The sequence below is a fragment of the Pantherophis guttatus genome, chromosome 7 (genome assembly GCF_059756535.1).
Source record: "Pantherophis guttatus breed Tessera chromosome 7, ASM5975653v1, whole genome shotgun sequence".
Taxonomy (NCBI): Eukaryota; Metazoa; Chordata; class Lepidosauria; order Squamata; family Colubridae; genus Pantherophis; species Pantherophis guttatus.
Window position 1 is genome coordinate 14,588,429 of NC_142069.1, and position 23,288 is coordinate 14,611,716.

The following is a 23,288-nucleotide window of genomic DNA, read 5'->3' on the forward strand; positions in this document are numbered from 1 at the left end:
ATCTCTTTCACAGATAGTTGAGCAAAATGATATGGCATCAGCAGCTGGAAGGAGTATTACCTTGAAAGCAGAACCTTTTGGAGTGAAACACTTGAAGGGCTTCTTGTCATCACCTTGTGCTTCATCTGGCATCTTCTGGCGTTTCTCAGCGGCTTCTGCCCTTCTTTTCTCAATTTCTTCCTTCAGCCGCCTCTTCTCCTCCTGTCAAAAAACCCAGAAAGGAACCATTTAGTTGCCTGTTATTAGCAACTTCGGCTAATTCTTAAGATTCAAATATGGCAATAAGGAACAGGTCCGGCTGCAATAACTGATGTTGGTATTAGCAAGATTGTGCAAATAATGAATGCAAGTCGATCTAACCCTCTGAATATGCATTGTGGCATCATACAAATGTCCTATAAGGCAGAACTTGCATACTTAGTTTTGTCACTGTGATGAAATTTTCAGATTCTGTAGACACCCACCAGCCACCATTAAGTTATGCAAAACCTGAATCATCTAAACCTACTTGTCAGGCAGTGTAGACATCTTACATGCAATGCCTGATCACAGTCGGTGTCAATTTCTATGCAGATATGAATATGTAACAGCTGTTCTTAAATAATGTTGAAAATGTGTTCGGTTTTTTAGGTACAATCCATAGATAGCTGTTCTGTTAAATTATCAACACATCTGAATGGTTCCAGGTTGCCATGACTGCTGGTGATCATACAACAAGATGAAACAAGAGACCAATTAAATGCCCATTGTGCTAAGCCATAATATGTTTCAAATATGGTATGTTAAATTGATCAATGACCTGGTTCATTCATGATTCTAAATTCAAAACTACAGTGTTGGAATTCGCAGACTCTGGGAATAAAAATGGGTATTCCTAAAATATTGCAAAATAAGGAAGTTGCTCATTTGTGCAACAGCCTCCACCCCATCAAACTAAGGCACTGTAAGAAAGAAAATGAAAGATAATAGGGAGGCTCCACCTTAATGTAATCATTGATAAATGAGGGCCAAGTAGGCACATCCAGTTCCCAAGATTTTGTAATCTAATCCCTTGCTCATAAATCTGCTTTTGTGGTTCTCAGCTTCAGTATGGTCTTGTAGGAGTAGGAGGAAAGGGTTGGACACATGGTTTACAGCCCACGATGGAAGCATCCATGCAGTATATTAATCCAAACAAATCACACAGAATCGCTCCTTGGGACTTAGTGCATTCAGTCTGCTAAGCTAAAATTGAATAAATCACTGCCAAGTGGAAACACACCACATGCTAAGCTGTAAGCCAAAAAGAGAATAGCAGATTCACATATCATCCTAAGCCAAAACCAAATTACTCTATCACTTTTGGCTTAACCCCATGGCTGCAACATGTTTATCCGTCACTGAATTAACCTGCTTTCTTTCTTTATACGGTATAGCGAACCACAGACTAACCAGAAGGTTAGATTTATACAAAAATGCTAAAACACACACATTCACAGACTCTAAAATCAACACTAGCCAAGCATAGCAGGTTGTGTGCATTTATTTTATTTATTTATACCACCGTTTTATTATTTTTATAACTCAAGGCAGCAAACATACCCAATGCAAGTAGTCCTCGACTTAAAAAGGTAAAGGTTCTCCTCGCACATATGTGCTAGTCGTTCCCCACTCTAGGGGGCGGTGCTCATCTCTGTTTCAAAGTCGAAGAGCCAGCGCTGTCCAAAGATGTCTCTGTGGTCATGTGGCCGGCATGACTCAACACCAAAGGTGCACGGAACACTGTTACCTTCCCACCAAAGGTGGTCCCTATTTTTCTACTTGCATTTTTTACGTGCTTTTGAACTGCTAGGTTGGCAGAAGCTGGGACAAGTAACGGGAGCTCACTCCGTTACGCAGTACTAGGGATTCGAACCGCTGAAGTGCCGACCTTTCAATCGACAAGCTCAGCCTCTTAGCCACTGAGCCACCGCGTCCCTTTTGTCCTCGACTTACAACAGTTCATTTAGTGACCATTCAAAGGGCAATGAAAAAAGTGACTTATGACCATTTTTCACCCTTACGACCTTTGCAGCATCCCCATGATCATGTGATAAAATTTCAGACGCTTGGCAACTGATTCATACTTATGACCGTTGTGATGTCCCAAGGTCATGTGATCACCTTTTGTGACCTTCTGACAAGCAAAGTCAATGAGAAAGCCAGATTCACTTAACAACCAGGTTACTAATTTATCCACTACGGTGATTCACTTAACAACTGTGGCAAGAAAGGTCGTAAAATGGGGTAAAACTCACTTAACGAATTTCTCACCTAACAAAAAAAAGTTTGGATTCAATTGTGGTCATAATTCGAGGACTATCTGTACCCTTCCTCCTCCTATTTTCTCCACAAACCCTTCCTGTGAGATGGGTTGAGATAGAGGGACTGGCCCAAGATCATCCAGTTAGTTTCATACATAAGGCGAGACTAGAATTTACAGTCTTGATGATTGGCCCAAAGTCACCGAGCCAACTTTCATGACTAATACAGGACTAGAATTTACAGTCTTCTGGTGATTGGCCCTGAGTTTACCCAGCTGGGTTTCATGCCTAAGGTGGGACTAGAACTTACCATCTCCTGGTTTCTAGCCTGGTGTCTTAACCGCTAGGCCTAACTGGTTCTCTGCATCTGTTAGGTGTCAACTTGCAAAGCATTCCTGACCTGCTCTTGAGTTGCCATAAGCAGGGGGATGGGGAACCGAGCCTTGCTGCAGTGAGGGAATCGCACTTCAGTCAAAACAAAATCACATTCCAGCCATCTCTATCTCAAGGCCATCTCCACGGATACCCACAGTGGCCGGAGGAACTCTACAACCCGGGAAATTTCTTTGTTGGGGAATGTGACTGATGACATACCTTGGAGGGAGGGGGGACGGGGTCAGAGCCAGGGCGTGAATTAAGTGAGGCCAGAGTTGGCTTCACTTGGAACATGCCTACATGACGCTCCTAATAAATAATTGGATTTCTTTTGAAGCTTGGCTCGAGGGTCATGATTTAATTAGGGCATGGTCTGAACCTTGACATTAGGTTTTTAACTTATCTTATTACGTGCCCTGTGCAAAGCCAGTCAAAGTATGAAATCCTTGCTCCCTTTCCGAATGCACCAACTTTGTTACCTCTTCCCGAACTTTCCTCTCCGCCTCTTCTTTCTTCCTTCTCTGTTCTTCATCTTCCAGGATCTTCCTCCGTTCTTCACGCTTCTTCTTCAGCTCCTCCAGTTCCACCGCCGCCTCTTGTTGCTTCTGCTTCAGCTTCTCAAATTCTTCGCTCTCGTTTTCACCCCGCCGACGGCGCAACTCCTCCACCCTCTTGCCAGCTTCCACCTGGGGTTTGCCGTCTTCGGATCCCGGTGTGGTTTTGAACCCTGGTCGTCTGAGAAAGAAAGAGCAACATTTTAGGAAGGAGCAGGCTGTCGGTCACCGATCAGGACCAACCCTGAAAGAAGAATTATAATCCCCATCAGAGAACTGGGTACCACAGTGGATGGTATCCCTTCCTAAGACTCACATTGGTTTCAAGGGCTCTCCATATTTTAAAACATCCAAATCCAAATCCTCTGTTTTATACTCTATTGCTTTTTGAAATACAGGTAGTCCACACCCATTCATGTAGTGACCATTTGAAGTTACAATAGGACCAAAAATGTGACTTATGACTGTTTTTCACATTGATGACTATTGTAGCCTTCCCACGATTACATGATCAAAAAAGGCTTATTATTATTATTATTATTATTATTATTATTATTATTATTTAATCTTTAGTGAGATACACAGCCTTTGAGGCTGGTTCATAGCTCAGCAGCTCGAGTCCTAACCAAGGACCTAGGAACTGTTAAGGTATCATCGGAGGATGTAAGCTGTTCCGAGTAAGGTGGTTTTTTGTAGAGTCAAAATGTTCAAGTCCGGCAAATTTAGAATTTCTAAATAGCGGGGTAGCCCTTTGGGTATTGTTCCAAGGGCTCCAATTACAATCGGGACAACACACGATTTCTTTTTCCACAGTCGCTCAACTTCAATTTGCAAGTCCCGGTACTTTGTGATTTTTTCTTGCTGCTTATCTTCAATCCGTGCATCACCAGGTATTGCAATGTCAATGAACCATACTTTTTTCTTTTCAACTATTGTTATGTCAGGTGTGTTGTGGACCAAGTGCCTGTCAGTCTGAATCCTAAAGTCCCACAAGATCTTGAGTTTCTCATTCTCTAAAACTTTCTCAACCTGATGTTCCCAGTGGTTTTTGCTGTACTCAAATCCAAACTTCTTCTTCTTCTTCTTCTTCTTCTTATTATTATTATTATTATTATTATTATTATTATTATTATATTATTATTATTATTATTATTATTATTATTATTATTTACTTTATTCATTAAACATGAAACTCAGTCAATTGAACATTCAAAAATGCATCACAATACCATTGACTGGTGCTAATGGCTGATACGGGTTGCTGCCAGCGTCCTAGATATCAACCAAGTACCTTCTTAAGATGTACACTGTTCCAAGTAGCACAGTTTTCTGCAGTTCCGCTGGTGTTATTGCAGGAAGCTGCAATTTCTTGATGTGTTTTGTAAAATTCTTGGACATGGTACCAAGTGCCCTGATGACAATGGGTATCACTGTTGTTGTTGTTGTTGTTGTTGTTGTTATCTCTTTTTTCATTAAACATGAAACTCAGTCAACTGGACATTTAAAATGTGTCACAAATACCATTGACTGGTGCTAATGGCTGATACGGGTTGCTGCCAGCATCCTAGGTATCAACCAAGTAGCATCTTAAAATATACAATTCGAGTAGTGCATTTTTTGCAGTTCTGCTGGTTTTATTGCAGGAAGCTGCAATTTCTTGATGTGTTTTGTAAAATTCTTGGACATGGTACCAAGTGCCCCGATGACAATGGGTATCATTATACCCAATAATTAATATTATCATTATCATCATCATTATTATTATCAGCAGCAGCAGCAACAGCAGCATTATCATCAGCATCACTTGAAATACATCTATAAACCATTTGTCCAGGGTAGTATAAGGACTCCTGCTTTTGGGCAGGGAACTGGATTAGAAGATCTCAAACATCCCTTCTAGCCCTATGTTTCTATGGTTCTACTGAAGAATTACGGCCTTGTTGAAGTTACGGATTGTGGTCAGCTGTGCTGATACAGTGCATGCTTATGATAGATAGATAGATAGATAGATAGATAGATAGATAGATAGATAGATAAATAGATAGATAAATAGATAGATAGGTAGGTAGGTAGGTAGGTAGGTAGGTAGGTAGGTAGGTAGGTAGGTATAGACAGACAGACAGACAGACAGACTGACTGACTGACTGACAGACTTTCCCGATGGGTATAAATATCAACTGAATAATATTAACCTTTGCAAGATTAAGCAAGGGCCATTTACAAGACTAGGGAAGGCTGATTTATGTTCCCTGACAAGCTAAAGCAAGATACGCTTTCCAGGTGATGCAAAAAAAGTCATTCCTGGCCTTTGTATGGCGGTCTAGCCTGTTGCAATAAGACCCATAAAAGGCAACAATCAGGTCCAAGTGTAAACGTCCTTGCCCCAGAGTGTATATCTTACCCAAAAGCATGCTCTGTGTGCTTCAGCTTGTGAGCAGGGAGTTCTTGGATGCATTCCCCGTTTTGTGGCTTGGAATCTGGAATTCCCTTCTTGCGATCCCAGATGGACTTTGCCTCTTCTTTGGGCATTTTGTCTCTGTTCAGTTTGTTATCTTTCATCTAATAAGGAGACATGGTTGTTAAAAAAAAAAGAATGAGTTACATCCAAAATTCTGAAGGAGCCATTTAGAGGCATCCATCTCCACTGTGAATGGGAAGATAAAAGAACTATTAATCTACTGCAAATGTAAGGTCTTGTAGCTTCAGCTTTGCTCTGTACAAAAAGCCCTGAATTGGAAAAGATTTTACACATGCAAACAAGCTTAAAATAATACTTGCTTCCATTATTATTGGATCCTCAGTCAACTGTGGCTCATCTATACAGCGAGAATTCCAAGGAACCACATGATATCTGGGCTAAGTAAGCAGTCATTGAAAGCATTAAATTGTCTACAAGTTTATGTCCAGATTTTTGGGTAGGGGAGAAAATTTTTATCACCGGCCTTGCATCTTATACACATTCACCCAAGATGCTTACAAGTTCCTTACAGTCAAAAAGAAGCTGGAAGAAGCACTTTCTCTCGCCCCTAACTAGATGTCCTACAGTCTGTGTAACATCTGGCTCTGGCTCCCTGGGTTGGATGTGCATACGGTATGCTTCCTTGTTCCCATCCAACTGAGTCACAAAGTCCCTTTGTCTATGAAGTAGGAATCAATTTATTTGGAATATTATCACGGTATTTGTAAACAGTGCTGCCAAGGGCAGCCAAAAGATGCATTACAATGTTTACAGAAACATTATTTTAAATAGACGTGATGTAATTAATCTCAAAGATAAGCCAAGTTGGGAATTATCCTCCCAATTTGGATCTGGAGATGTAGCAAGTTTTGTGCACCATTTGTCTTGGCTTCCCCACCTCCCCTACCCAGAAACATTCTCGGATTAGTGCCTTTTGGAGCTGCTCTTGACCATCTGACTATCAAGCATGCTGAGACATGCCTTGATGCTAATTGGAGTTGTGTGCAGAATGCAGCGTTCCAGAAAACTTGTTCTGGTCCGCAGGAGAGATTAATCTCATGAAGGACATCAGCTAAAGCAGCGGCCAAGGCAAATCAGAAATAGCAATGAACAACTGTGTAAAATGCTCTTCCCTGACTAAATTGATCCTGATCCAGATGGTGAGGAGGCTCACTGATATCAATCTAAATCAAATTTAATGAGACAAATCTCATTGATTTCAGAAGGAAGGCTCAGGAAATCTGAATTCGCTTCAGTGGCTTATCCTGCTTTCGGTATTGCTGTTTTTGGAAAACAGCATTTCTGGAGTTCATCAGATTTTTTTTTTTAAGTCTAAAGCAGGCTCAGTCCAGTACCACTAACTTCTATATTACCTATCAGGATGATTCAAACATGTAATATCTCTAGAAAACACCAGCATGACAGTTGCTCTAGGGGGCGCTATTTCTTTTCCTTTTCTTTTTCCTAATAACCAGGCAGAAAGATGTTTATGGAGATTCTCAGTCATCCATGTCATGGTTGTCCCAAAGGTGCTTTTTCAAGAGGCAGCTGGACTTTCTTGTTTTTTCTTTGAAGACGTTTCACTTCTCATGCTAGACGCCTCTTCAGCTTCCCCACCATCCAGCGAGAGCTGAAGAAGCTTCTTGGATGACAAGCGAAATGTCTTCAAAGATAGCAATAGCACTTAAGACTTATATACCGCTTCATAGTGCTTTTACAGCCCTCTCTAAGCGGTTTACAGAGTCAGCTTATTGCCCCCAACAATCTGGGTCCTCATTTTACCCACCTCGGAAGGATGGAAGGCTGAGTCAACCTTGAGCCTGCTGAGATTTGAACTGCTGAACTGCAGCTAGCAGTCAGCTGAAGTAGCCTGCAGTACTGCACTCTAACCACTGCGCCACCACCAGGGGTGAAATCTACTTACCTTCCCTACCGGTTCGGAAGTCACATGCGCACTTGGACCCTCTGTACATGCATGAACATTTCTGCACATGCGCAGAGGGTAAAAAACAGATTACTTCCTGGTTAAAACCAGGAAGTAAAGATGACCAGGCGGGTGGGCGGAGCCTCGCGCCACCATCGCTACCGGTTCTCCGAACCACCCGCCGCCATCGCTACTGGTTCAACCGAACCGGTCCGAACCGGTAGCATTTCACCCCTGGCCCCCACTATTTTAAACCAGAAAGTCCAATTGCCTCTTGAAAATGCACCTTTGGGACATTCAAGGCAGAAAAGCAAACACACCATGTGTCAGCCTTACCAGGTAAACCAGACAGGAGACCAGATGAGCTAAATCTACTTTATTATAAACCTTGCAAGTCTGATATTACATTTCTCCTTCTGTCTCCTTTACATCCCAAGAAATTAGGGAGGGTCTCCACTGAGCCTCTTGTCACATTCACATTCCTGCTGTGGGCTCAGCTGCCTTTGATCTGACCGTTCCCTTGGCTAGTCTTATTGCCCTGTCTCCCAAGGTCATACCTACACACTATTCCAGCATAAAAAGCCTTAGCTAAAAGAATCCACAACCCTGGAATCAATCCTGCAAAAAAAAAAGAACTTGGTATCTTTTCTATAAGGGCAAGAAAGTACTTTGGAAAAGTGATATTTACATGAATGAATTGAAATTGCTTCTTATAGAAGGAGAATGGTTTAGTCAGTCTATGTTTTCCGCCTTTCAGATCCCTTTTACATGGAGAAAAGACTGGGAGAAATTCAAAATCTATTCCTCACCATACTAGATATGGCATTTCTGAAACAAGCCTAGATCTGCCAAGCAAAGAGTCGTGGATTTGTTCCAAATTCCTGGGGGAAATTACCGTATTTTTCAGAGTATAAGATGCACCGGACTATAAGACGCACCTACATTTTTTGGTGAGGAAAACAAAAAAAAGTAATCTGCCTCTGCCTCCCAGCAATTTTGCCTCCTTGCAGCAAACAGCAAATAACCTGCTTTACTTTCATTTTCATTTTCAGCATAGCTTGATTAGCACAAGGGGAAAAAAAATCTGCTCCAGCAATTTACCTCCTTGCAGCAAGCAGCAGAGGCCCATGCAAAATAGCTGAGAACAAAACAGCTAAGAGTCAGGAGGCCGATCCAATCAACTTGTGCTAATTAGGCTGTGCTGAAACTGAAAGGAGCTTCTTCTTGCTGTTTGCTGCAAGGAGGTAACTGCTGGGAGACAGAGGCCAAAGGGTGGGGGCCAATGGGAGGACAGGGTTACATTCGGTGTATAAGACGCACCTAAATTTTCACCCCCTTTTAGGGGGGAAAAGGGTGCGTCTTATACTCCGAAAAATACAGTATGATATCAACCTGAATTGGAGAGAGGATGACAGATCCCTCTTTCCATTCTAATATCGATATTAATTTTTGTTTTTAACATGCACATTTAAATAACATACTTCCTTTATGAAATTAAAGATGCCTAGATGTTTTTTTAGTAATCTACAGGTCATTTAAATATGCTTGATTAATGCGGTGTTGACTGTCTAAAATGCAGGGAGTTAATAAACAATGAACTCTTTACACATTTGGCTAACACTTTATGTATTGCTCCCAAAATGTTATTTTAGATATTTAATGCTTCCCTGGAAATTCCAAATCAGAGATCTGAATTTAAGATTTAATTCAGGTTGTGAGCATCTGAGCAGAATGATTAGGCTAACCCGCTTATCTTCTTATGAACAGAAGTGCATTAAAAGGGAGGGAGGGAAACACTGCAAGCCAGCAAGAAAAGGGAGAAAAAAATGCTGTTCATGTAGCATGTCTAGCCAAACTGGAAGCAGGAAATACCACAACTATCATGTCATGAGAAAGCTTGCTTCAGGACAAACTTTGCAGTCCAGCTCTGCACACCCAAGGTCTTAAGGCAGTCCAGAAAACAGAACAAATTCTCCGGATGTAAAACAAACTCAAAACAGACCACGGAAAAGCAGCTTCACATGAAATTTCATTTTATAGTCTGGCCATTTTCAGTATTTCCAAGATGACTGACTTACAGCTAAGATCTTGCTGGCTGCTGACAGTGGGGAGACACCGTCGTTTAAACCTTGGTATCAAGTCAGAATATACTGTAAATCAGGGGTGAAATGCTCCTGGTTCGGACCGGATCACCTGATCCGGTAGCGATGGTGGCGGGAGGTTCGGAGAACCGGTAGCAAAAATCCCTGCGCCCCCCTCTCCCCATGCCCAGCTGAGCCGCACGATCATCAGAGGCTTTTTTTTTTTTACTTTTAAAAGCATTTTTTCTACAACCTCTTCCGACGAAAAAATGCTTTTAAAAGTAAAAAAAAAAGCCTCTGATGATCCTGCGGCTCAGCTGGGATCATCAGAGGCTTTTCAAAGCATTGTTTTCTTCAACCTCTTGGCCGAAGAGGTGGTAAAAAAAAATGCTTTGAAAAGTCTCTGACGATCCCAGCTGAGTTGCCTGATCGGCAGAGAGGTATTTTAAAAAAAATACCTCTCTGCCGATCAGGCAACTCAGCTGAGATCGTCAGAGAGGCTTTTTAACAAAAATACCTCTCTGCTGATCAGGCAACTCAGCTGGGATCGTCAGAGAGGTACTTTTTAAAAAGCCTCTCTGATGATCCCAGCTGAGTTGCCTGGTCAGCAGAGGCTTTTCAAAGCATTAGAAAAAATGCTTTGAAAAGTTAAAAAAAAAAAAGTTGGCCACGCCCACCCAGTCACATTACCCCCCCATCAAGCCACACCCCCAGAACCGGTAGTAACAAATTTTACATTTCACCCCTGCTGTAAATTGGTTTGTTCCAAAGGAATGTTTATGAGACTGAACATGTTGGTTACTTACTCCCAGGGGTGAAATGCTCCCGGATCGGACCGGATTGGCTGATCCGATAGCGATTTTTCCCTATGGTTCGGCGATCCGGTAGCAATTGCTGCCCGGGTGTCATTATTTCCTGGTTTTAACCACGCGGCGCATGCACTTCTGAATCGGTAAGGAAAGTAAGTAAATTTCACCCCTGCTTACTCCGTGTCATTTAGGGAAAGGTGCAGCTGAGGAATGGAGAAAACTGCAAGTGGAAGAGCTTAACTTCATGTGATGCTGAAGGTGGCTTTCAACTCATTGAAACTTTGCTCTTGCCAACCAAGGGCTGTCTACATTACGGACTGAGAACAGCCCCCCAGATACTCTTCTGCAACAGGCTGTTTTCTTCCCTTCCACCCCTCTCTTTTTTCAACTAGAAATATCAAGAATGAGACCTGGAAATTTCTGCGTGGAAAACATCCTCTCTACCATTGAGATATAACTCCTTGCTATTCCTGGAGTCTCCCATTAACCAAAGCTCACTATTGCTAAGAATGGTATTTTCCTGTTATATGTCTAAGAGTAATATCCATAAAGTCTACCTAGGGCTGTTGTCAGTGGAATCCCATATCAGAGAGACCAGTTTTATTTCAGCCTCCTCCAAATGGAGCTTCTAAATCTGGAGACTCCAACCCTCACATATTTGGAGGTATCTTCCAGCTTCTCCATGATTGATTTCCTTCTTTGTGATTCCCTCTTTCCTTCCATAGCTAAATAGAAACCTTGAGCCTTCTCTGTAGAGGAACACAGAGGTGGCTTTGAGGCAGATGTGCAGCAAAACATGAGCTCAATCCAAGAAAACCCAGAAAGCCTGAGAAAGAAACATCATGTGGTGTGCTGGGATATAGTCTAGATTCCAAAGGACCAAGAGACAGCAAAGTTTAGATTGTTCAACTGGGAGAAAGAACATCAAGATAACTCCTCCCTAAAAGTTCCCGGAGGATATCTTTAATGATGCAAGTAGTTCAGCAAGATTTCTATCTATAGGTCAGGAACAATAAAAGAACCTACTCAGAAATAACCCTACATTTCTTTCTTGGTTTTTGAAGCTTTACATATTACCCTGCATTGACTCTTTTGGTATAAAAGGGAGGGATGGGAAAATACGTCTATTATTGTAGTTCAAAATTCTTCCATATATTGGAGTTAGATCACTACAGAGAAAACCTTCTAGGTAATTCCAATAAAATGCTTTTCCCAAGAATTTTGCTTAATGCTAATTTTCTTTTCTTTCTTCTCCAAATTAGTTTGTCCTAGGGTTTTGGTGTCTTTTAATCTTCATTATGTTTTAACAGTTTTATCTCCTATTTTATTCCTTTACTTGTTTTAAGCCCATTCTTATTGTATTTCATTTTGCTTGAATGGTTCCCCCTCCCCCTCAATATTGGCTTTGTACCTGTTTTTCTACAGTACTATGTTGGTTGTGGCTTTTCTATTCTGCACTGCATTACAGCTTCATGTTTGAGTTGCATAATGGGATAAAATTTCTCCTACAGGCATTTTATAAATGCAGACATTAAACAAATGATCCATTTAAAATTATTATAATTCCCTTAACAGACTGATTTAGTAATGTTGTTTCATGGATGGCAAGTAAGATAAGCGCTAAAACATTCAAAAGTGGCTAACCTAAGAGTATATTTTGGTATCTGCAGTATCCTACCTGAAGATGATTAAGAATGATGGTTTGATACCAATAATTTTACTCACCATACAGTAAAACACCATGGCACCAGCTTCTGAGTTTAAGTAGAAATGCAATGCACCACTTTTTGTAAACCAAGGGGAGGAGGGAGTCAAAAGAAGAAAGGAGATTTTGGAGAGTGCATAATTTATATTAAGAAACAGAATCATTGAAATTGGAATTTTTAGATATTATAAAATAAAATAAAAACTTATTACAAAAAAAAGGGAAAAAAGAAACAGAATAATTGGGTTAAATTCAGATTACAGAACTAAAGGTAACTTGAGACATCTATAATCTAAACCATCAGTTCCATCAAGAAAAGCCATGAAGTGGAGGGAGAAATTAAGGCAAGAAGGCTTAACTGGAGGGCACTCAGGAATTCCACACAAATCTAGGCCCAATTCCTATGGCCCATGTTGTGTTCTCAGATGTGATCTTAGCTCAGGTAAACTTAAAACACTCCTCTGATGTTCATCTTACACCAAAGAAGCAAGTTAAATATTCAGCTCGCACAGTACAATATAATACCAAGTGAAATAAGATGAAGCATGCTTCATCATACAGCCAATTTTGAAAAGCTCTTGTCTGTTTTTTGGCCAACATCTTGAGACAGCCTTCAAGATGGCTGCTGGAGAAAATGTGAACTTGAATCAGGTTGCTCCTAAACTTGAAATCGGATTAAATGACCTTTGACTTTTGCTATGGGACTCTCATGATGAACAGAGGCAATGTGGGGTTTGAGTCTACTTCCCACATGCCCCACTCTACCCACAAGTGATAGTTACCTCCTCTTTCCTGAAGGCTGGCTGAAGCTTCTTGTCCTGTAGGTTTCCTTTTTTAGCTTCCACTTTATTTTCTTCCCCCTTTTGCAATATTTTTCAAGAGGAAAACATCAATCCCATTGCAAGCCCTATTAACAGCTGCTACTACCGTAGCTTTACAAAGCTGTGCTCATACAACCTCGCATCTGCTGCTGTGCACGCCATTCCCCTTGGGTGCCACAGTGACTTTCCTTTGTGCATTGGCACCCTCTCCTCTGCTGTGGTGTGCTCGTGTTCTCACATATCTCAGCAGGGTCCCGGCTGTGCTTGCTTCTAATACTTGTGGATACTTATTCAACACTCCTACCACCAAGGTTTCCCAGGTGCTCATCCATGGCTCATGCTGTGCTTCTGGACCTGGTGTAGGCCTTTGGCTACCTTCCTTGTCCAACCATCAGCCACAGAAAGGGAAGACAAAGAAGCTGTGAAGAATTGAGCATGCATAGATTTCCAGAAGATTCAAGCGACTAGAAGAGAGCAGCTTAACCGTCATGCAACTGTCATGCTACGGAGACGTGAAGCTAGAAGCTTAAATCCAAAAAGGAATAAAACACTGGCAAGAGTTAGTAGCCCAAAGTGGAAGGAGATAACTGAACCAATTCCAGTTTCTCTTTCTCTTTTTTTTTTCTGGTGAAGTGCATTACATTTTCTACAAAACACAGGCAAAACAGTGGTTGGGTGCAAAATGTTTACTCTACCTGTTTCCTGAGGGAAGCTGCTGTGATTTTCTCCTCTTGGAGTTTCTTCTCTTTTACCTGCTTCTCTTCTATTTTCTTTTCGTCCCCTTTCTTGCCTTTTGGCTGATCTACCTTTTTCTCCTCGGCCTTTTGCTTGGCCTTTAACTTCTCCTCTTCTAGCTTAGCCTTAGCCTCAGCTTTGGCCCTCTCATCTGCCTCCCTCTTTTCCTTCTCCTTAGCCCTCTCCCGTTCCTCGGCTGCTTTTTTCTCTTCGGCTGCCTTCCTCCTCTCCCTCTCCTCAGCCTCACGCCTCTCTTTCTCCTGGGCAGCCTTTTTCTTCTCTGCCTCTGCCTCTTCCTTCTCCTTCCTCTTTCTTTCCTCCTCAGCCTTCCGCTGTTCTTCTGCCTTCGCCCTCTCCCGCTCTTCTGCCTCAAGCCTTGTTTTCTCCTCAGCTTCCCTTTTTGCTTTCTCCTCAGCTTCCCTCTTCGCTTTCTCCTCAGCTTCTCTTTTCTCAGCTTCCAATCTCTCTTTTTCTTCCTCTGCTCTCCTCTGTTCCTCAGCTTCGGCTCTCTCCCTTTCCTCCCGCTCAAGCCTTTCCCTCTCCTCAATTTGTATCTGGTTCATTTCTGCCTCATTGTCTTCCTCCTTATTTTGTATGACTACTGTGATGCTGAGGTTCTCCTTTGAACTGGCAAGGACATGGGTGTCATTGTCTAATTTGTCCTCCTCTGCATTTACCTCAAGATGCTTTCCCTCCAAGACTGCAGATTCCTCCTCATTGTCTATATTCTCCTTCTCTACAGTTAGTTCTACCTGATTCTCCTCTAGGGCTTGTGGCTTTGGTTTCTGGTCTTCCACCTCTTCTTTGTCTTCCTCATCTTTCTTTCCATCTTCCTCATCCTGCTCCAAGTTGTTCCTCTGGTATGATTTAGTGATGGTTTCTGTTTCCTCCATCTCATAGTGTCTTCTGTGGGTTTCTACCTTTTCTTCTTTTCCTGGAGTCTCATTTTCCTCCACATTATTCACCACTTTTTTGCTTGTGAAGGACACGGTCTCATCGGTAATGGTTGGGTCAAGTTCCTTTTGGCGTTCCAGTGCTTCTTGAAGACGCTTTTGACGTCTTTCCTCTCTCCGTGCCATCCTCTCCAGGAACACAGCATCATCGTCTCCATCACCTTGAGTAGTCATAACAGTGGTCACTGTAGTAGTAGTTTTGGACTCTCCTTCTGCAATGCTACAAGAGATGCAGAGTTTTAGTTTTATTGATTTATCTGTTGCTCTTACTTTTTATGTTACCTCCTGAAGTAAAATGGGGATTGTTTAAATTGGGGGTCTCCAACCTTGGCAACTTTAAGGCTTGTGGACTTCAATTCCCAGAGTTCCCAGAGTTCCTCAGCCAGCAAAGAGGAACTCTGGGAGTTGAAGTCCACAAGTCTTAAAGTTGCCAAGGTTGGAGACCCCTGGTTTAAAATTGCCTTCTTCCCTCCCCATGTTATCATCATAGACAGGTTTGATTAAGAGTTAGTGAACTTCATGATGATTTGGGATTTGAAGCAACCCTAATCAGACAGCTAACAGTTGAGTCTAACCATTACACACAAAGACACAAACTTGCCAAGTTCATACACACAAACCCAGGTTGTTTATTTTGACTGTCAAAAACCCTCCAGGGTGTCAAACTGGGTTTTATATCATATTGTTTTTAATGTCCTGTAATTTGAAAATGCCAAAAATCTCTACTCATTTGTGCTTCCAATCAGGACCTCCAAAATATTGAGACTCATACAAGTCTCTAAGGGTAGAACATGAAAAGGGGCTTTTTGATGCAAAACCACCTTCTGAATCAGTGATGGGATTCAAAAAATTTTACTACCAGTTCTATGGGCATGGCTTGGTGGGCGTGGCTGATGAGCATGACAAGGGAAGGATACTGTAAAATCTCCATTCCCACCCCACTCCAGGGGAAGGATACTGTAAAATCCCCATTTCCACCCAACTCCAGGGGAAGGATACAGCAAAATCCCCATTTCCTCCTGATCAGCTGGTACTCAGGAGGCAGAGAATAGATGGGGGAGGGGCCAGTCAGAGGTGGTATTTACCGGTTCTCCGAACTACTCAAAATTTCCGCTACTGGTTCTCCAGAACCTGCTGAATACCACCTCTGAGCTGAATGGAGGATACCTGGTAAAAAATGTGATCATAGAATCAATTCCCTAGAACATGGGGAAACCAGACTGCCCTTTTAATAATAGAAATGCATAGATGATAGATCAGGGATATCAAACTCAAGGCCCACGGGCTGGATTCAGCCTATGGGGTGCTCAGATCTCGCCCGCTGCTCCGGCCTGGAAACAACAAAGGACCAGCCTGCACGCAGCCCCCTGGCCTCCATTCTTGCTGGCAGAGGGCTATCAAAGCAAACTAAAAACAAAATAAAAGGAGAAATGTTTCCCCTTTTGCATTTGAGCATGCAAGAAGGGACAGGAAAGGAGAAAGGGAAAGAGGAAAGAGAAAGAAGAAGAAGGGAAGTTGGGAAGAGAAGAAGAAAGGAAAAAGAAGGAAAGAGGAGAAGGGAGAAGAAAGGGGAAGGGAGAAGGAAGGAAAAAGAAGGGAAGGAAGGAAGGAAGGAAGGAAGGAAGGAAGGAAGGAAGGAAGGAAGGAAGGAAGGAAAGATTATAATGAGAGTAAGGAGGATCTGAGGGAAGTCCTGCATTAGTACTTGGCCACCATAGGTGCCCCGACACAAGTCCCGTGTCACGGCCACCATAGTCCTGCCCACCCCTCCAGCCGCACCCACTATGGCCATGCCCACCCCCCGGTCCTTCGAAGTAAAACACAACCCTGATGCGGCCCTTAATGAAATCGAGTTTGACACTCCTGTGATAGATAGATAGATAGATAGATAGATAGATAGATAGATAGATAGATAGAGATAGAGTTGCTAGAAAGAGAGAAAGAGTGACAGAAATAGATAGGAAGTAGGTAGGTGGGTAGGTAAGTAAGTATATAGTGATGGAGATGGAGACAGAGATATATTCTCTCCTAACCAGGAAAGTGTATCTGTAAAGCTGCACCAGGAACTTCCTTCCACTTTAGAGGAAAGATGATATAGATCGAAAAATGTATTGAAGGACAGGAGCAACTAAATTGTTTAGCTCCTCTTCCCTGATTAAATCCCCTTGCAAAGCAGGCCTGGCCTAGAATGAAACTCCACCAAAACTATTCATGTAACAGAATCTTACTTATTTTGGGCATTCGTTTCAGGTTTCACAATTCCTAAGTCGTCCTCTTCTCTTTGCCGCAGTCTTTCTTGACGGGCTCGTCTGCGTCGCTCTCGGGCAGCTTCTTCCTCATCATCATCATTTCTTTGATAGGATAATCTGCAAAACACAGTTTCAAAAAAGCTAGATCCTCTATTCAGAACACCACCATAATACCTACGGTGATTAAAAGAGCACGAATATATTTGCCGAAATACTCTACATTCATGTCATACTACTCTGAGCATAGTACATTTGTTCAGCACCATCAAAATGTAATATCTTTTAAACAAGGTAATCGATAAAAATGTTTCTGCACCCCATGATTAGGTGGAAGAAGCCCCTAGCAAGAGGGAAAGGTATAATTAAGGTTAGTTTCTACTGGTGACTAAGAATTAAAGTGTGAAGCCAAGACACCACAAGGAGATGGTGCTACAAAGAGAATAGAGTAGAGTATAGAATACTTTATTTGTTCAAGTGTGGTTAGAAACACAAGGGATTTGTCTCCTTCTTCATGTGGTCCAAAGTTTCAAGTTCTTCTGTAATCCAAAGTGCCTAGGTATCAGAGGTGGTATTCAGCCGGTTCAAGCAAACCTGCGGGTGGGCCCGACCGCCTGCCCAGACGTAATGCCATCTGATTTAGCCATGTTTTTGAGGCCGGGTGCATACGCGGAAGGCGCACTCATGAGCAAAGCGCATGCTCGGAAGGCCGGGCGTGTGCATAGAAGGCAAGGTGGTCTTCCGGGTGCGATTCAAGGTGTTAGTTATCACCTTTAAAGCGCTCCATGGCTTAGGACCTGGGTACCTACGAGACCGTCTTTTGCCACCAATAGCCTCCCACCGACCAGTTCGTTCTCACAGGGAGGGACTACTCAGGGTACCGTCAGTCAAATTATGCCGACTGGCGACTCCCAGGGGGAGGGCCTTCTCTGTGGGGGCTCCAACCCTTTGGAATGAACTGCCCCCGGAGATACGGAATATCCCTGATCTCCGTGCTTTCCGCCGTGCCCTCAAGACCCTGATGTTCCAACAGGCGGGGCTAAACATACAAACATCTAAATGATTTTTTAAATGTTATCTAATTCTGGATTTTATTTGATTGACCAAACTAAGTAATAATTTTAATTAGCAATTTTATGATGTTTGTGTGTCTATATTTTTCTTGACTGTACACCGCCTTGAGTCCTACGGGAGAAAGGCGGTATAGAAATATAATAAATAAATAAATAATAAATAAATGTGCAAAGCGAGCATGCGTGAGTGCAGCAAACTGGTGGTAAGAATATGTGAAACCAACCACTGCTAGGTATGTCTTCTGACAACTTTCTGTTGTGTTGGAAACAGCGCTTTAGAATTAGCTTTTCTGAACCTGGAGATGTGGTGGGTTTCCACACATCATATCCAGTGCTAGTTGGAAAGGAGCTGCAGGCAAACACTTCTGGACAACATCAGGTTGGCTAAGGTTATCTTAGAAGGAAGATGAAAATGAAAGCAGAGACTTTCTCAGAAGAACTGAATTTCTGAACTGTGGGTTAATGAGTACCTAAACTATGTAATCTCCAACTGAGCTGTTGGGCGAAACTTTGTTTAACATGCCAAAGCTAGGACAGAAGCTTTTACTTTCGGATTAAACTAGACTTTAGGTCACTTTAAACTTTCCATAGCAACAGGGATTGTTGCAGCTACCCAGGTGTACAAGGATTTTATTTTAGGAAACACAAAAGTCAGAGAGACAGAAAAATCATGGAACTAAAATAATCAAAGGTCACTGAGCAAATCCTATAAAGATGTCAGTCTACTAAACTATTAAAAATATGCCTACATACAGCTGGCACAATCATTGCAAAAATAATCCACAACACGGCCCTAAAACTGAGAAACTTGGGAAGCAAGAAGTAGCATCCTTACTGCCTGAATTCACGTAACACACTAAATCCCAAACCTGGGTTAACAGATCATAATAGAGAATGACACTTACCATGCTATGCCCAAACCTGAAAACTATATTGCACCTGAATAAGATGCCCTGTTTTATACACTCAGTTAAGACAGTGTCTGGCTTCCTGCAGAATGCTAAACCCCAACTGCCCATTTCAGTCCAAGTTAACACGTTGTTACCAGACAAGCTCTATCGTTTATTCCCCTAATGAGATTGACAGGAGTATGTGACATGCCTGGAAGGATCTTGCAGGCCATGAGAACTGTGGCTTGCATCCACTCTCAAATGCCTCCAAGTGCTATCCAATACATTACGACTAATTACCATGACGGGCAGGCTGCATTATGGTCGTATGTGCAGGTTGTACATGCCCCCTCTCCAAGTTCAGCAGAAAAGGGAATAAATAAAACACACAAAAACTGTTTGCTTATTCTAGTGCAGTGTTTCCCTGCAACTTTTAAACTATGTAATCTTCAATTCCCAGAATTCTCCAGCTTAGCATGCTGGCTGGAGAATTATATGGGAGTAGAAATCACGACATCTGAGGTTGAGAAACACTGTTCTAGCACACGATAACCTCCCACACTTCATTTGTGGCCCACCTGCCAATATACCTGGCCAGTAGAGGATCATGTTCTAGCAAAGTTTTTTTTTTTTAAATCAAGTTTTTTAATTTATATATAAATATTTTGAAGACAGTGTAATGTCCGGGTATTTCATTTTACAAAAGAAGGAAAAAATAACAGATCTACTGATAGTAATAATGATTATACATGTAATAATTACAGCCATATTTATAATTGTATTAGCTTATTTATGATCATATTAATTGTACTGGCATACTTATAATTATAAACAACATTCATATTTTACTTGCATATAACAATAATCTTTCTTCATATAATTTCTACCTCTTATCTCTAACCATTGATAAAACCTATTCCACCTTGAATAGTATTCTGTATCTCCTTTATCTTTTATTTTCAATGTCAATGTCAATCTATTCATCTCTGCAAAGTTCTTAAGAATCAGGATACAAACTTTCCTAATCTGGTTGCCTAAGATTTTTCATTTTTCTCCGCCCTTCTTCTATGGAATTTCCCCTCTTTTCACAGAAAAAAAAGAGAGAGAGAGAGAGCAAAATAGAAGTAATGGAAAACACTCATATAAAGGTCCACATTCATTGTCCTTTTCTTCCTCAGTGTCAAAAATAAGCAGGGTCCTTCCCCACAACGCATTTTCATTCATTCCACATTAAACTAACTATTTCTCTCTTCAGCTTCAGATCAAACTTCTTTCCTGGTTTAATCCCTGCTTCCAATACTGGGAAAACAGTTCTAGAAACAGAACACGCCAGCTTATCTGATGTTCTTGTTACGGCCTGTAAAATATTCAGCTGCAAGTAAAATTTGGTGGGATGAGTGACTGTTCTCCCTTTATCTCAGCTTGCTCAAAATATTTACGGCATGTTTACCCGGCTTTTATTGTTGCTTTGGAATTTGTATTAACGGAATGATAATTGCAAATAATTTAAAGAGTATTCTTCTCTAATTTTGCATCTAAGCATTTACAAATTAAGGATTGTATTCATTTGTTCTTGTATCAGCTTGCTTGAACCTTACTTTCCATCCCATTTATCTGGATTAATCTTTAGTGCTAAGAGGCTAATTCTCCAACTTTGGAAAGATAATTTTATGGTTCCAATTATTCAGCATAAACGGTTTGCAGGTTGCATAGGTACGATTACAATGAAATATAGCCAGCCTTCAATGGAACTGTTGGGTAACAATTTCATGCATGAAAACTCTTAATACATAGAATTTTGCTGTTGTGTTGCTCCCTTTTTTGCCTTTTATTTCTTTTTGCTGTTATATTTTTTTCTTTTTTTTCTGTTTCATTAGATAAATAAAAACACCTCTTCCTCTCTCTGAGAGGGAACGTAGCTGTTGAAGTAGCTGTTCCTGTTCAATATCTTGCCACAGTGTACAAAGCAGATGTTCATTCAACAATGTGTTTCCCTAATAACCATAGGCAAGTTGTTTCTTTTCTGCCTCAAATCCCCCATTGGCAAAATGTGGATTGCAACACTGACCTTGAATTTGGACTCCTACACTGAACAGGGATTGGGATGGTGGCCTCTGCGGCCCATCCCATTATATACAATGGTGGGATTCAGCCGGTTCGGGCCGGTTCAGGCGAACCAGTTGTTAAATTGCTGGCTGGCCTGGCCCACCCCACCCCTTCCAGGAGTCCTCACATGTCCCGTTTTGGCTCCCAGGTAAATGCAGGGAGGCCTACTAGGCCCAAAACATGGCACAGGGAGGAGGCACGTTCCCACACGCTGTTTTTGCTCCCAGGGGGGTGCAGGAGGCCGAATGCCGCCTGTCACATCCCCTGACCAGGCCTTCTATGGCCACGCCCACCCAGCCAGTCATTAGGTCAGAGGACCAGTTGTTAAATTATTTGAATCCCACCACTGATTATATATTATATATGATTAGCCCACGGCAAGATGGGCGGCAAATAAATTTAACAATTAGTAGACAATAATCTCAACTACAGTCTAGTTTTGTCCCAAGTATCCTCACACTACTCAGAGCAAGCTAGAAACCCCAGATAGAGACCATCTCACAAATTCAGATATTGCTTCTCATATCTCACTAAAGGTGCATAGAAATTAATAATACAGGATACCATAATTGCTTCTGTTTAAATGGTTATGTTTACCCACACCTCCCTGAACAGCAAACCCCCCCCCCCCACAATGCTTACAAATGTTTGTTTTGTTTTGCAAGGATTCCACTAGAGATATATTATTATTTTGCACTTTTTGTTCATTACGATTTTTTTCTTTGCAAATTATAGTTAATAATTTCTCTATTACGCTCAATTATAATTTGTTTGTCTGTTATAATTATAACAAGTTTTTCTATTATGCTCAATTGTAATTTGTAATGGAAAAAAAAGTACAAAATACTAATAAATCTCTTGTTGAATCCTTGCAAAACAAACTAAACATAAGTAACCATTGTGTTTTTTACTGTTCAGGGAAGTGGAGGTAAATATAACTATTTAAACAGAAGGCAATTATGATATCCTGTATCTCAAATATTCAAATATTTTCAAACATTCCAGCAGAGTCAAGTTCTCCTACATATCTACAAAGCCCCAAGTTGATTACTCAGCTGACACTCAATTCTCTCTTGGGTTTTCATCCTAGATTGTAGTACACCCACTTACAGGATACAGAAATTTCTCTTTAGTTCTAAGTTTATTTATTTAGGAAAATTATATTGCCACCTACTCGCACATGGCGACTCAAGGTGGCTTATAGAATACAAAAACACAGTGTAAAAGACATTTTAAAAAATTTAAAAAATAAAAATAAAATAATAATCCCCAACCCCCAACTCTGGCAACAACACATATTCCTATCAGCCATTTAATGAGCTCCATCCCTCTCTGTGTTCCCCAGGCCCACTGTCACAGCCATGTCTTCAGGACCTTCCAAAAGAGTGTCAGAGTGGGGGCCAGTCTAATTTCTGGAAGGATGATGTCCAGAGGGAGGGAGCCACCATGGAAAAGGCCCTTCTTCTGGATCTCCTTAGGGGATGGGACCCGCAACATTCCTTGCCTCCACGCTCTAGTGAAGGGATGTCAAACTCGCGGCCCGCAGGTCAGATGCATCACTCGCTGGCCACGCCCACCCCCATTTTAGCGAAGGGGGGAAAAGTCATGATATGTCATGTGATGACAACGTGACGACGTGAGTTTGACACCCCTGCTATAGTGGGCCAGATAGATGTGACCAGCAAGATACGGTCTTTTAGATAATCTGGTCCCAAGCCATGAAGGGCTTTAAAGGTGACAACCAGTTCAATCTCTCATTGAAGTTTCCAACTAATTATGTCTTATCCATCTAATTATTTCTTAGCCTTAACTTGGATGCTTTGAAAAATAGGCTAACCCTCTCTTCTCTGTGACAGCTCCTCAAATATTGGAAGAATGTTATCATGCCACCCTTAGTCCTTTTTATTGAGTTGATTTATGATTGATGACACTAAATGATTTTAGAAAACTTCTACGGAAATGCAACACTGTTCTAAAACCTGGACTATCAACTGTTATTTAAATCAGAGAGACTGGTCAATTATTGATACTACTATTCATAAAGGAAATTAGAATTTGTGGTAAGCTAAACTTACCAGTGGCTTTTTACTGTGATAACATTATTATATTCATAGTCCACATGCTAGGATTGCAAAATGTGATTTCTTCGGTTTTGGCTTTGCATGCCGTATAAAACCAGATACTGTGGTTTATAAACTGTAGTCTGTGCCATAAACATTATGGTTTATAATGCTATGTGAAGCCAGAAAATTCTGCTTGTTTGACAAACATGCCAA

The 23,288-nt window shown here is 41.5% G+C and overlaps 1 protein-coding gene across 18 annotated transcripts in view; it reads right to left on the reverse strand.

The window, feature by feature from the left end:
- CALD1 (caldesmon 1) overlaps positions 1–23,288 on the reverse strand; it is a 231,040-nt gene that overhangs the window by 19,236 nt on the left and 188,516 nt on the right. For 8 of the 18 annotated variants that reach the window (XM_087873071.1, XM_087873072.1, XM_087873067.1 and 5 more), the window contains 5 exons: positions 16,926–17,063; positions 14,497–14,917; positions 5,613–5,770; positions 3,137–3,392; positions 61–201 (listed from right to left, as the gene is read on the reverse strand). In XM_087873071.1, the coding sequence (XP_087729197.1) occupies positions 61–201; positions 3,137–3,392; positions 5,613–5,770; positions 14,497–14,917; positions 16,926–17,063 (1,114 nt within the window). Of the gene's footprint in view, positions 1–60; positions 202–3,136; positions 3,393–5,612; positions 5,771–12,970; positions 13,049–13,704; positions 14,918–16,925; positions 17,064–23,288 lie in introns of all 18 variants that reach the window. The other 10 variants (XR_015728715.1, XR_015728714.1, XM_034403506.3 and 7 more) reach the window with 2 other exon arrangements.